General features: G+C 44.2%; 1 protein-coding gene across 1 annotated transcript; it reads left to right on the top strand.

The window, feature by feature from the left end:
* The first annotated feature begins 1378 nt into the window (after positions 1–1378).
* On the top strand, positions 1379–8114 carry LOC109400723 (succinate--CoA ligase [GDP-forming] subunit beta, mitochondrial). The gene is made up of 4 exons (XM_029860444.2): positions 1379–1533; positions 1933–2145; positions 2247–2346; positions 6948–8114. Exons 2-4 carry the CDS (start codon positions 1947–1949, stop codon positions 7912–7914), a joined length of 1266 nt encoding a protein of 421 aa, XP_029716304.2. The 5' UTR covers positions 1379–1533; positions 1933–1946; the 3' UTR covers positions 7915–8114.
* The last annotated feature ends 6006 nt before the right edge of the window (positions 8115–14120 follow it).

Here is a 14120-nt window from a genome sequence, read left to right as displayed (position 1 = left end):
TACCCGGTGGCTCACTGAAAATAATTGGCGCAAGTAAAGATGTGCTCAGCGACTCCCCCTTGCTTTTACCTTTGTTAGATCCCTCAGCAGTGATGCCTCTTCAAATACACTCACACTTTTCCGCATGAGTTCCTTGAAGATGGTTTGCTAAGACTACATGAAACACAAATATTTAATAGGATCAATTCCGATGAACATCTGAAAGCACCTAGATGGGATATCTTAGGAAATTTATGATGGCGGAATTTAATCCTCTCCTCTCCTCTTCTTGGCGTAACGTCCTCACTGGGACAAAGCCTGCTTCTCAGCTTAGTGTTCTATGAGCACTTCCACAGTCGGGGATTGGCGGCATACACCGTGCGGTGCGAAAAAAACGTGTGCTTCACACAATCGCAAGTGCTCGTCTCCCGTTTTGCCGAGAGACAAGAGACGTATGAGTGAGAGCTTTCGTAATTGTGCGAGAGACAATCGCAGCACTAGCTCTACGGCGCAGGGAGTAATGCACGGTGCTTGGGACTGCGCTTGTCTCCAAACAGAAAAAATCAATTAATAAATTAATTGAAGAGTTTGTGTTTTCGGCAAAGTTGTTAAGCTTGTCAAGGGTTGACAAGTGATGGGTCGTTTGATTTGAAATTTTTCCAATCATGCGTAGTATCAAGCCAAGTGCAAAGCACGGAGACAAGCACCGAGAGAGTGCATACGACAGAGCGTGAGAGACAGGAGAGCTCCAGCGCGCGGCAAAGTAAGCGAGCAACACACAACCGATTGCGCGTACTCGTCTCCTTCTAGTTTGTTGTGCTGTCTCGTAGCAGAGTGTGCGGCACGCAAAGAGTTTTGAGTCGCACCCTATCCCTGTCCACAGTTATTAACTGAGAGCTTTCTCTGCCAATGACCATTTGCATGTGTATATCGTGTGGCAGGCACGAAGATACTCTATGCCCAAGGAAGTCAAGAAAATTTCCTTTACGAAAAGATCCTGGACCGACCGGGAATCGAACCCGTCACCCTCAGCATGGTCATGCTGAATACCCGTGCGTTTACCGCCTCGGCTATATGGGCCCTGTGGAATTTAATCTCTTACTTGTCTTCTTCTTTTTACACCCTTAATGGCGAGTCCACAGTGTCGGACTAAACTGCCAAAATCTCTTACTTGAATCTTTCCTTTATAAATAAGGAAAAGAAAAAAAAGGGAAGACATCTTGGAAGACATTCACCTTAATCGATTTCAAAATTTAAATCACATCGCGCGGTACGTATTTTATGAACGGAGCAAAAAGCTCGGCCGTCGAGGAAGTTAGCCCTTTAAAAAAAGCTCGCATCAGGCGAAAGCTCTTCCGCTCCGATTCCACTCGAACCGTGGGCCGGTCGTGTTCGTCGTGTTGATCGCACGAAGAACGACGAAGAAGCACCAAGCAGTTCGGTTCTTCTGTCACCATCATCAACAACAAGTCAACAAACCGGATCGTTCCCCATCTTTGAATCGTGCGGTGCTAGTAGTGTGTTGTGTCTTGTTATCAAAATTGTGTAGTAAAGGTAAGTAAAAATTGATTGCCTGAGGGTTTATTCCCTTACATTGGATGTAGTGATAGCTGACATGCGAAGAAATCTTCCGAAAATGATGAATTTCAGTGGGAAAATGTGCCGGGCAAAACATGCCGCTTTTCCACAACAATGGTTTCGTAATAGGTGCCAGTTAGCCCATTCGGAACTGGGATACGGAATTATGTATGCGCTGTCTTCAAGCCAAAAATATTCCTGGGTAATGGAGCTCATCTGAAACCGCCTATGGCAATCGTACATGGGTATATGATAGATAATGAAGATTGTAATACACCTCATTAGTCTGCCCATTCATTTAGTTTGATTTCCACAGCTCAGCACCAAAGTCACGTACGGTTCCCCATTCAAACACCTACCTTGCTATTCCCACAGGTACCCGTGCAAAGATGACTTCATTGGCATTATCGAAACTGTCGGCCAAATTGCTCGCCCGGAGGCCATTCCTACAGACGTTGAATCTGTCCGCTCGCCATCTCAATCTGCTGGAGTACCAAAGCAAAAAGCTGCTGGCCGAAAGCGGAGTGGCCATACAGGCATTCCGGGTACTCGAGGGCAAGAAGGACGAAAGTGTGCTGAAAGATTTCAGTAAGTATCGGACTTATCTCCCATGCATCGATTGTACATACAGATTGATCAACGTTGGTTATGCTTTCTCATCTCCGCCGATGTCTCTCTTTCGCACGCAGATGTAAACGAGTATGTCGTCAAAGCACAAATTCTCGCTGGCGGCCGGGGTAAAGGTCACTTTGATAACGGCTTCAAGGGAGGCGTCCATATCACTAAGGAGTAAGTATTTATTGAACACGAAACGAGAGCGACGCTTTTCGCAAACAAATCTAGGCATATTCAAACGGAGATCAAGTGGAATGTAATGCAGCCGTTGCATTGGCGTACAGAGTTGAATAGTTTAAATGCTCACATTTATTTGTACCAGCGTTAAAAAAGGGATTTCCCCCTGAAATTTCTATTGGTATTCTTTTAGTAATTCCTGCTAAGACTCCTCTAAAAATACCTGCTGAAAATGCTTCCTTCTTTGATTCACAAAGATATCCCTTTCTCATACATATATTTTAAAGAGATTTCTTTAGGAATTCGTACTTTTTTTCAGAACCTCCTATGATTTTTCCTCGGGTTTCTCCTAAGATTACTGAGGGAATATCTCCAGAGATTTTTTCTGGGGATTTTTCCAGTAATTCGTACGGTAATTCCGCCAATAATATCTGCTAGGATTTCTCCAGAAGTTCTTGATTCCTCTAAAATTTCTACTTGTACACTTCCTGAAATTTCTGCTTGAATTCATCAACTTTTGGATTCCCTCAGAAATTCCTCCTGCAATTTTTCCAAAAATTTCTCGAAGGATTCTCCTGATTTTTCTTTCGCGGATTTTTCTTGTTATCGTTTCAGGAATTTCGACTAGGATTCCGCCAGTTATTCCTTATACAATTCTTCCATTAGTTCCTTCGCGTATACCATCCGAATTGCTCTGCATGTGTCTTCAGGACTTTTTAAGAGGGTTATTGCCGGAATTTATGTGGAGAAATTCCACTAGGGATTTATCCAAGAATCCCTTCAAGATTATCTCGGAGATTCATCCAGTAAATCCTTATGGAATCACCTAAAATGTAACCAAGGTCTCTTTAGAATTTCCTCACATCCGGAAGCAACTCTGTACAAGCGATATGGCACCTGATTATGTATACTAATCAAATTTTAACTAAGATGGTACACGCTCAGATATGCACAAGTGAGCTGGTAGCGAAGGAGCGAAGTAAGGATGGGTGACACTGACTTGAAACGGTGGATGGGCTAATTTCGGTGTTGTCTTCCGTCCCATAAAACCGTGGCGGGGCCTTAAAGTACATTTCTAGCCTGTGCCCAGCTTAGGCAAGGTTCAATTGCGTACTCGTGATCAACGCTGATCCGGCTCTGAGCTCAGTCCCCATAGGGCCTCTTGCCTGCTTACATAGATAACCACCAGGATCATTGACGACTACTTCATTTGCAGTTAGTGATAACGGCTCTAAGGGAGACCCAACATAAATTACTACTACTGTTAAATCCATGGGATCGATAGTAGAGAGGCAGAGGAAATGGCGTTGAACCCGTTCGTGCGAGGAGGACTGGCGAGATCGCCACTACGAGGGGCTGGTGTAACTGGGGTGGACCTCACGCGGGCGTTGAACCGCAACAGGAGCGGTCTACCAAAGATGTTGGTAGTTGCCGAACAGCTGGACGAACTGATCGGCTAGACGAGTGGGCGGACTACCATCAGCAAAAATCTGAAACGGGGCCTACTGAAGCTCCGCAAATCGCTGACTCTGACCAAGAAGGAGTACGATCGATCGATGGTCGAAGAGCGGAGTGCAGATGATGCGAGCAAGAAGGAGCGATCTACCCAAACGCACAGCTTCCTCTTTGCAGGCAACGCGATGATGCAGCATGAAACCATGCAGCTCGTCGAAGCCGTAGCGAAGAGGTCAAACCGCCTTACGGCTCGAGCTGCAGAGCAGACACGGCCCAAGAAGCTTCCAGCAGAGATGGGCGAAATCCAAAGAGGAAGATGGCGACGGCCAGCGCAATTTACCAGACTGCCAAGTCAGTTGCGAAACGCGCAAGCGACAGGAAAACCAAGCCCCAAGAGAGAGCCATGCGTTTCGCGCGGATGTAGAAAGCATCCGACGCACCAGGATTGGAGAGATGATGCTTAAATGATGCTAGTGTTGAAGAGGGAAGCGGCCGAGAAATGCACCTCCTACAAAGCACTAAATCAAGAGGTACTGGGCGAAAACCTGGACGAGATCACCAACGCAGAAGAGCTCGCCGCCGCACTTAAACAGCAGTGCGAGGTAGATGCACCAAGTGCATGGATCCGCCTGTGAAAGGGCCCGGCAGGCCTTCCGATCGCCATGATCAAGCTCCCCGTAGGGGAGGTGAACACGGCGACCGCTGTCAGCAAGATCAAGGTAGGTTGGTCAGTGTGCCCGTTCAGCTAATATGAGCCGCCAGGGACTTGGACACAAGCCGTGGGCGTGCAAAGGCTCCTACAGAAGCAAACTCTGCAGGAAATGCGGAAAGGAAGGGCACATCGCCAGGGAGTGCAATCAAAATGCCTGATTTGCACGGCGAACAAGGGTCACACGACGGGTGGGCCTAAATGTCTAGGCACGCGAGGAGGTCGAACCAATCAACGAGAATGCAAGTTACACAGCTAATCTGAACCAGTACTGCAGTTGTTATGTCACTCCCAGGTTGCCGATAAACCAGTTCTCATCTATGCTGGATTCGCGTCTCCTATGGCCAAACTGCTCAAAGCGAGGTCGCCCCGGTGATAAACGACGAGCTCATCACTACTGCGAAGTCGCTTGAGTTGAACAGGCTCCGGGTCCGGACGGTATCCCGACAGTAGCCATCAAGACGGCCATCGAGGCTAGCCCTGACATGTCCAGAATGGCTATGTAGATGTGCATAGATAGAGGCGAAATCCCGGAGAAGTGGATATGTGCCTTCTGGACACCGCCGGGAAACTGTTGGAACGGAACATTCTGTCGAGGCTAATGGTCTATACCGAGAAACCCGATGGCTCTGGTCTCTCGGATAACCAGTTCGGCTTCTGGAAGGGCCGATCGACGGTGGACGCTATTAGGGCTGTAACCAAAACGACCGAGATAGCGCTCCAAAAGTAACGAATGGGAATCCGCTATTGCGCGGTCGTCACGCTGGACGTAAAGAAAGCGTTCAACAGCGTCAGCTGGGCCGCCATCGAGTGCACCATACACCACCTAGGAGTCCCGGTTAGCTTATGCCGGATACTGGAGAGCTACTTCCAGAATAGGGTGCTAATCTATGACACTGAGAAAGGCAAGAGGAGCTACAACATCACCGCGGGAGTACCTCACGGTTCCATCCTTGAACGCGGCGTATGATAGCGTATTGTGGCTCAAACTTCCACCGGGCGTAAAGTTGATCAGCTGTGACGATGATAAATATTACCCTCGTGCTATACGGCGAGTCTATAGAGGAAGTGGAACTGACAGCAACGCACGCAAATGGCATAGTTGAGGAAGGTGGAGGACTGGATGAGGTTGAGACAGCTGGCACTCGCGCACTGAAAAACGGAGGTAGTGGTGGTAAATAACCGCAAATCTGAATAACAGGCAGTGGTCACCACATGTGGATGTACGATCAACTCTGAGCGCTCACTGAAGTAATTGGGGGTCATGATCGACGATAAGCTGAAATTCGGAAGTCACGTGGAATATGCCTGCAAAACTTGTCCATGGCGATAATGGCACTGTCAAAGATAATGTCAAATAGCTCGGCAATAGTCTCGAGTAAGTGTAAGCTGCTCGCTACAGTAGCGGTCTCCATACTACGGTATGGTGCCGCTGCATGCTCGAATGCGCTAGTGGTGATCCGAAACGTAAAGCGACTTGAGAGTACCCACAGGCTGATGTGCTTTAGGGTGGTCAGCGCATACCACAGGTCTCAAAGGACGCGGTATGTGTCCTAGCGGACATGATGCACATAGGACGAAGAGTGCTTCGAGACGGATCGCCAGAACATCGTCTATGCTGAAGTGGCAGAGGAAATGGGATTTCTCCAGCAAGGGTAGATGAACACACAGGCTCATACCGAGCGTGTCTAAATGGACGAGCAGGTCCAATGCCACGGTGAACTTTCACTTGACACAATCTGTCAGGCCATAGGTGCCTTAGGTGGTTTCTGCACAGATTCGGACATGCAGGCCCCCCTCATACCCAGAATGTGCCAACTGCGACGAAACCACGGAGCATGTACTCTTTGAATGCCCACGCTTCGTGGAGCAAAGTTCGAGTATCCAGGAGATATGCGGTAGAGATATCACTCTGGACAACGTTTTTGAAAGGATGTATATGAAGGCGGACAAGTATATATGACTTTGTGTTAGCTGGGTCTGCAGTCTGCACCTTCTCAGGGTTTCATGGATGGGGATATTCCCTGTAACCACTCAGTCCTAAGCTGCTTCCTCTGTAAGCGCGTGGATATGTGGATTTTCTTTCTCGGAACACCTTTGGCTACTGTAGAACCATTTTTCTTTTCGGATCCTTTACTAAAGATTCTTGGGGCTGATGACGATCGTTATACCATCCTCCTCGTTTAATATCTTCCATGTCCAGCAGATTGGAGTAGGTAGAGGAGGAGTGTTCTAGATCAAATTTCCCAGGCTACCCCGACTTCAATACCTTTCTCAAACCTATTTGCTTATCCCTCCGATGGTGTTTACTGTTTATGTGATCCGCACCGACTATTATGGGCTCTCCTTGATCTTCGGCTTTGGAATGACTTACGTCGCATACATAGACAAATAAATCTACATGAATCTAACGCCGATTTTTCTTTGCTTTCAGCCGCTCGCAGGTGATCCCGCTGGTGGAGAAAATGGTGGGCCACCGGTTGATCACCAAGCAGACGCCCAAGGACGGCATCATGGTCAAAAAGGTCATGGTGGCGGACAGTATCAACATCGTCCGCGAAACGTATCTCTCGATCGTGATGGACCGGGAACACAACGGCCCGGTGCTGATCGCATCGCCCGCCGGCGGAATGGACATCGAAGCCGTGGCCGAAGAAACGCCCGACAAAATCAAAACCATTCCAATTTCGGTAGTGGATGGAATCACTCATGCCCAAGCGGAGGAAGTGGCTCGATTCCTCGAGTTCAAAGGCGACCTGGTACAGAAGGCTGCCGCAGAAATTGAAAAATTGTATCACCTCTTCGTCAAGGTGGACGCCACTCAGATCGAGATCAATCCCCTGGCCGAAACGGACGATGGCCGCGTGATCTCCGTAGACGCTAAGCTAAACTTCGACGACAACGCTCAGTTCCGGCAGAAGGACATCTTCGCGATGGACGTCCACGAGGACACGGACCCGAAGGAGATCGAAGCGCACAAGTACAACCTCAACTACATCGCCATGGAGGGCAACATCGGATGTTTGGTAAACGGTGCTGGGCTGGCCATGGCCACCATGGACATCATCAAGCTGAACGGTGGAAGCCCGGCCAACTTCCTGGACGTTGGAGGCAACGTCAAGGAGGACCAAGTGCTCAAAGCGTTCCAGATCCTAACCTCGGATCAGAACGTGAAGGCCATCCTGGTGAACGTGTTCGGCGGAATCGTTAACTGTGCCACCATTGCCAACGGGATCGTGAATGCTACCAAAACCATTGGGCTGAAGGTGCCGCTGGTGGTGAGGCTCGAAGGTACCAACGTGGATGCCGCCAAGAAAATCCTGAAGGAATCCGGACTGAAGATTGAATCTGCACACGATCTCGATGAAGCTGCCAAGAAGGCGGTCAAGGTGCTGGGTTGAAGGCTTTGAAAACGGTTCCAATCCGCGTGTCATGTGGTTCATTCCCTATAGATAGTCGATTGTGGTTTACGGTAAGTGACTAAAGCCTTTTATATGACCTAGATATATGTACAGTGTTACACATCCGGAGTGAGTCCGGCGATGATATCACAAGAACAATAACGGAAACACCTCAATATCAATGCATTTTAGCCAAACAACAGTATCGTTTGTGTCCTGTAACTGATAAAAGAAAGCCTTCCTGGGATCTTTCAGAGATGCAAATCCTATCTTCGAAGTATGAGACTGCCAAATTTCTGGAGAACGCAAACTGCTTAGTTACTTCCTTCTAAAGTCCCGTTTAGAAACCACATACACCAAAGAATAGCCGAAAAAATCGTCATTAGCAAAAGTCGTAGTAAACGAAGTGCTTCGACTATATTTGGTTCTCCAAGGGTTGGTGGCTCCACGGAGGAAGCGTATTGTACAGGTTGCAGCTTACCTTGATTCCCAATCATTTTACCTCGACAAAATCCACAGAATTCGCTCCTCTTTAACTAGTACCCTTGTTCGCCGAAAAAGGGACAGCTCATCCTCAAGGAGTCTCTTTCTGTTGAACAAGACTGTCTCATCAATTAGTACACTTTCTTCTTAACTTTTTCGTGTACATTGGACATATAAGGCCATATAACCAGCATTCTTTCTCCCATATCTGGTGGGTCGATTCATGCTGCTCTTTTTCGTGCTTAAGAAGTTCGACTGGAATTTCCTCCTTCACATCTTCAGTTCATCCTTGACCGTCATGTACTATATTCAATCTGTTTCTGGGTATACTTCATTATTACCACTCAACAAATTTTCAAACTGCTCCTTCCACTTGGCTTCCATCATTGTTGTGTCTGTTGGAAAATTTAATTTCCAGTCATTGCACTTGGCGCAATCTTGTGCCGCGCATCATTGACTGTTGCTTAAACTCTCCACATAACGTTACGATCTATGCTTTCCTAAATCACATTCTCTTCGTTCTGACGTGTCTAACTGCATGCATTCGTTTCTTTCCTGCTGTTGCCACTCTGTACCGCTTCCTGTTGAACAAATTACAACAGCATTCAACATCTAGCGGCATTCTTTTCGGTAATCGGTAGGTGGCACTTCTCATCGAACCAACCATTGCGTTGCCGAACAGTATTTACGTATAACCGTTTGCGCTTTTGTTGTTACTGCTTCATAGATACACTCTCAAAAATTTGCCATCGCCAGATTAGTTTCTCCTCCAGCTTATAAAAGCTACTATGCAGGTACTCCTTCGGCTGACAAGCGATGGATAATGAGATGATTAATTGGCTCTGCTCTGTAGTCGCTGTGTAGTATTTTCAGACATTACAATTCGTAATCCGTAATTGTTATTCGAACCCAGTTACCCTCTTGGAATGAGTTGGAGAAGTAACGCAGCACCAATCCAAGCTAACAATATTGACGGAGAGAACGTGTAAGCGTCTTGGATTTTGATTTTTCGGCCACTTTTTCGTGACCGATCACAACACTGCATATATCGACAGTTTATTGTCTTTCCAAAGGAGATGGTGGCTCCACGGAGGAAGCAATTTGTTAGGAAAACTTGTTCAAGTGGGAATACCTTCTGACAATTTCGGGAACGATCAGTGAGGATCAATCGCTGCTCGATCCCTCTACTCTGAATACTATCCACTTGTGCAGGTACACTTCCGGAGACCAAGAGTATGGGTTAAACCTTACAAGAGGCTCATTCTGAAAACTCTCTTCAACTTCGATGTCGGCTAATTAAAGATGTGATTTTCAAAAGACGTTCTTCAACAAATTCCTCAAACTTTTTCTTCATCTCTTCCAGTAGATGCTCCTGCTGTAGAGTCAGCATACTAGCTCTTTCAACCTGTTTCTACCTGTTCGACCTTGGTAACTTCTAGTTCCACTAAATAGGGGGTCTGTAACCTTCTTCTTGATGCTGAATACCTTCAACTTCAGCTTTCGGATCAAATTCTCACTACCGGTTCCTAGAATGGATACTTGCGCTCCGCTGTTCAACAACCCCACTAATTGTAATGTTAACATCAGTACTCCTAAAAATCAGTCTTCCTTCTGCCAACCTAAATCGTCGGGATTGTCATTTGCTTGGATGCCTAGATCCATCAGATTCCCACTGTTGCTGTCGTCTAGGACAATATGTTAGACCTGTACCTTAGGCTGCAGCTTATTTTTCAAAAGTTGTTGAAACCTAGAATTCGTAAGCTCTTCTGGATTCAAATGACAAAAATAGAGAAACCTCTGAAAAACGGGTTTTGAAACGATTTTTTGAAGGTACAGTTTATTCACAGCATACTTAGGCAACAAAAATATCTACAAAAGCAAGCTAAAAAAAAATTGAAATTGGTCAAACGGTTAAAAAGTTATAGGATTCTAAAGTTAATTTTTGTGAATAGAAGGAAAAAATAAATTAAATCTTTAAAAACTCATATTTTGCATGACGTTGGAAAAAAATAATGTTCTACGAGTTTATTCGAAATTTAATTTGTGAGAGATTCATAAAAAAGATTGAAAATCGGTTGAAATTTGAGAAAGTTATGGAACTTGAACTTTTTACTACTCGAATATACAACTTTGAGGCGATTGCGCCACTTCTAAATCTCAATATTTTTGTCTCAAACTCAGAGGTTTCTCTTCTTGTGTTATTTGAATCCAAAAGAGCTTACGAATTCCAGGTTTCAACAACTTTTGAAAAATAAACCGCAGCCTTAGCATTTATATACGTGTCTGGGGATGGAGAGCGGCATACAAATACCAGGAACATATCATCGAAGTGCAATGAACGTAAAATGGTTCTCCATTCACTTTTTTTTCATTAGAAAATTGTGTGATAAGACAGCCCAAGGTAGTCTGCCGTGTTTTTACTTCAACATTTTTTTTCAATTTCTATAACGTACAAAATTAACCTGCATGATTTCTAAAACGTACAAAATTAACCTGCATGATTTCTATTTCAGTTCAAACAGTTGTTAGGTCTTCTACAGCCTTGCTACATACTTTACGACAATACTCACACTAAAGCAATACCGTATTGTATTGTTACTGTTACGATGCCGCATTAAAATAAGTTATCCGTGGATTGCTGGGCCGGTCTAATAATGGACCCGTCAGTTTGATGGAAATTGCAATGAAATGATTAAAAATTCTTACCTATAAGATCAGTGGCTGACATATGTATATCATCCGTTTAAGACCGTGGTAAATTGTTGTTTCGAAGAGCTAGACAGTAAGTAAATACCGATATGAATTAAAGTCGAATGATTGTCGTTGTTTGAAGTTATGTATATCCATCAGCATAAAACCGACATAACCATCCCAAGCAACACACATGTTATATAAGAGTTACGACAGCGCAAGTTTTTGGTTGTATAGAAGTTTATTTTCCGTAATTCTAACATTGTGTTGGGATAACGTCAAATAAACTTCTATATAACCAAAACTTGCGCTGTCGTAACTAATATATAACTTGTGTGTTGCTTGGGATCGAAGCAACTTTAGGGTAGTTGTACCAGTGTTCGACACCCTGTATCTACGCAACATAACGTAGCCGATGAGTTTATCCAACAATGTCGATTTTAAAGTGTAGAATTAGCTATAAGTTAAAATACACATTAATAAAAACAAAACAAAAAAAAAACAATGTCGATTTAGTAGGGGTTGGTGGCTCCAGGGAGGAAGTAATTTGTTGGGAAAACTGCAACTGGGAACCCCTCTGAGGGTGATTTCTTACGCCCAATGCAATGTATTGATAGACCGTGGATTCGGTGTCCTAGCGCTGCAGAAAATATGACAAGTTCCACGGTGCGAACGTTTAGAGGTATTCATGCCATCTACCAGAGCTGCGGCAACACACGTGAGCTGGGAACTGCTTTCGTCGTGATAGGCGATATGCAGAAGCACGTAATGTGCAGGGCCGATTCTTCAACTTCAGCATAATCAACGTACACAGCACACAATTAGGAAGTACTGATGGTTACTGTGGTAGTTTGGTGACAATAATCATAACTGCGTAGGCCATGCCGTTGGTGCAGATTATTATGATTCGATCTGTCAAGCCGGAGAGTACCACATTGGCGACGAGAAGAACCCATTTGCTGAACTCAGAAGCGGAAGTTTGGAGAATCAACAAGTAGACTATCTTGAAGAAGCGGATATTCCACTGGAAACACGGTGGTGATCTTTCGGCTGCACACTTCGTGAAGATCAACGAAAACAAGGAGGGAAACGGCAAAAGAACAAGAGTGTTTTATTCCTGCTGATTGAAACTGGGTGAACCAGTTGAAGCTTTAGGTAACTATGAGTAGTCTGTTTTCCGACAGATAGCATCTATTCGGATCAGACATGAGGGAAGTCGAAATATCTCGCCTCGAAAGAGGGAGATGCCGAAATGACGGATGAAAATCCGGCCTATAACACGCTATTGGCTTCTTTAGCGGTGTTGAGATCATTCCATATTCTGAATCTACATACCAAACTGGGCCAAAATCCAAATTTTCATGAATTTTGGTGCTCGGGAACCTATTTAGAAATCAATTTGAAGTTTGTATGGGAGCGATTTGATGAATCACCCCTCGTCGGATTTTGTACTGGTCGGAGCTGTCAAACAGTTGCCCAGCTGTCAAAAGGTGATTTGAAAAAATCTCTTTGAAATTGATTTTAGGTATCAAAATAAAGTTCTAAAAATCTGAAAAAAATCATAGTGGCTCAGAAAACGGCGTTCTTTCATTTAGAAATATAAAATCATTGAATTTTTCTTAATTTAAAAACCCAATTGCCATTTTTTTAATTTTCTTGGTTCTTGGTCCTCTTCTATTCTCTCTTTTTATTAACGATCTCCCAAGTATTTTGAATTATTGTTCGGTTCATCTGTTTGCGGATGATGTCCAAATATATATTTGTATCGATGATAATACGGATTTGACAACCATAGCGAGCATGATGAATCATGATCTCTGCATGCTTGTAAATTGGTCGAAAGATAATTTGTTGCCCATTAATCCTAGCAAAACAAAAGCCATAATAATTTCCAAAAGAAAACAAACGATTACACCACCTAGAATTTTAATCGATGGAATTGAAGTTATGTTTGTACAACGGGTAAACAATTTGGGTGTCATATTTACAAATAACTTAGAATGGGATGATCACATAAATCATCAGTGTTCAAAAGTGTATGGTTCATTAAAACGTTTGAACTTGACCACTAGAAGTTGTAGTACCGAAACAAAATTACAACTTTTCAAAACACTATTGCTTCCCCACTTTATATATGGCAATTTTGTCTACACAAACGCCTTAAGTGGTACAATTCACAAGCTTAAAATTGCACTCAACGCCTGTGTAAGATATGTGTATAACCTTTCTAGGTATTCTCATGTATCCCATCTACAAAAGAACCTTATAGGCTGCCCCTTCGCTAATTTCTACAAGTATAGATCGTGCTTCAATGTTTTCAGAATAAGAATTACCTCCAGTCCAGGCTTCCTTTTCGAAAAACTGGTTCCATTGAGAGGCACACGTACAGCAAATTACAGAGTTCCACAACATAATTCTATGTATTACAGCCAATCCTTCTTCGTCAGAGGTATTGTTAACTGGAATAGTTTACCAATTTCTGTTAAAACAATCAGTTCTAAATCAGGTTTTAGAAGAAATCTCCTACAGCACTTGCAATAGACGGATAATTTAGTTAGTTGAAGAGAACAATCTTTCATTATGCACATTAGATATCTGTTTATCAATTTATAATCTAAACTGTAACAACAAAAAAGATGTATGTCTTACGTTACAAGGTATTCAATAAATAAATAAATAAAATAAATAAATAAATGCCTGAAAATTTGGATAAATTCCCAGTTTCGGAATTTTTCAGATCCCGGGAATTTCCGCGATTTTTATCTCGGGAAATCTCGGGTCACGCCCTCTAGTCTCTACGCAACAAAACGTAGCCGATGAAGCCAGTAAGGGGTAAAACGGTTCATCCATTGATATCGATTTGGTAGCGGTTGGTGGCTCCACGGAGGAAGTAATCCTTCTGAGGGTGATTTCTTACGCCCAATACAATGTATTGATGGACCGCGGATTCGGTGTCCTAGCGCTGCAGAAAGTATGTTGGACAAGTTCCACGGTGCGAACGTTTAGAGGTATTCATGCCATCTACCAGAGCT

The sequence above is a fragment of the Aedes albopictus genome, chromosome 1 (genome assembly GCF_035046485.1).
Source record: "Aedes albopictus strain Foshan chromosome 1, AalbF5, whole genome shotgun sequence".
Taxonomy (NCBI): Eukaryota; Metazoa; Arthropoda; class Insecta; order Diptera; family Culicidae; genus Aedes; species Aedes albopictus.
This window is presented reverse-complemented; position numbering and strand designations above follow the sequence as displayed.

Excerpts from the sequence above, each read along its gene's own strand:
- LOC109400723 (XM_029860444.2), top strand. The coding sequence starts at position 1,947 with ATGACTTCATTGGCATTATCGAAACTGTCGGCCAAATTGCTCGCCCGG. Across the intron at positions 2,146-2,246 it reads AAGTGTGCTGAAAGATTTCA|ATGTAAACGAGTATGTCGTC; the intron begins GTAAGTATCGGA and ends TTTCGCACGCAG. Across the intron at positions 2,347-6,947 it reads GGCGTCCATATCACTAAGGA|CCGCTCGCAGGTGATCCCGC; the intron begins GTAAGTATTTAT and ends CTTTGCTTTCAG.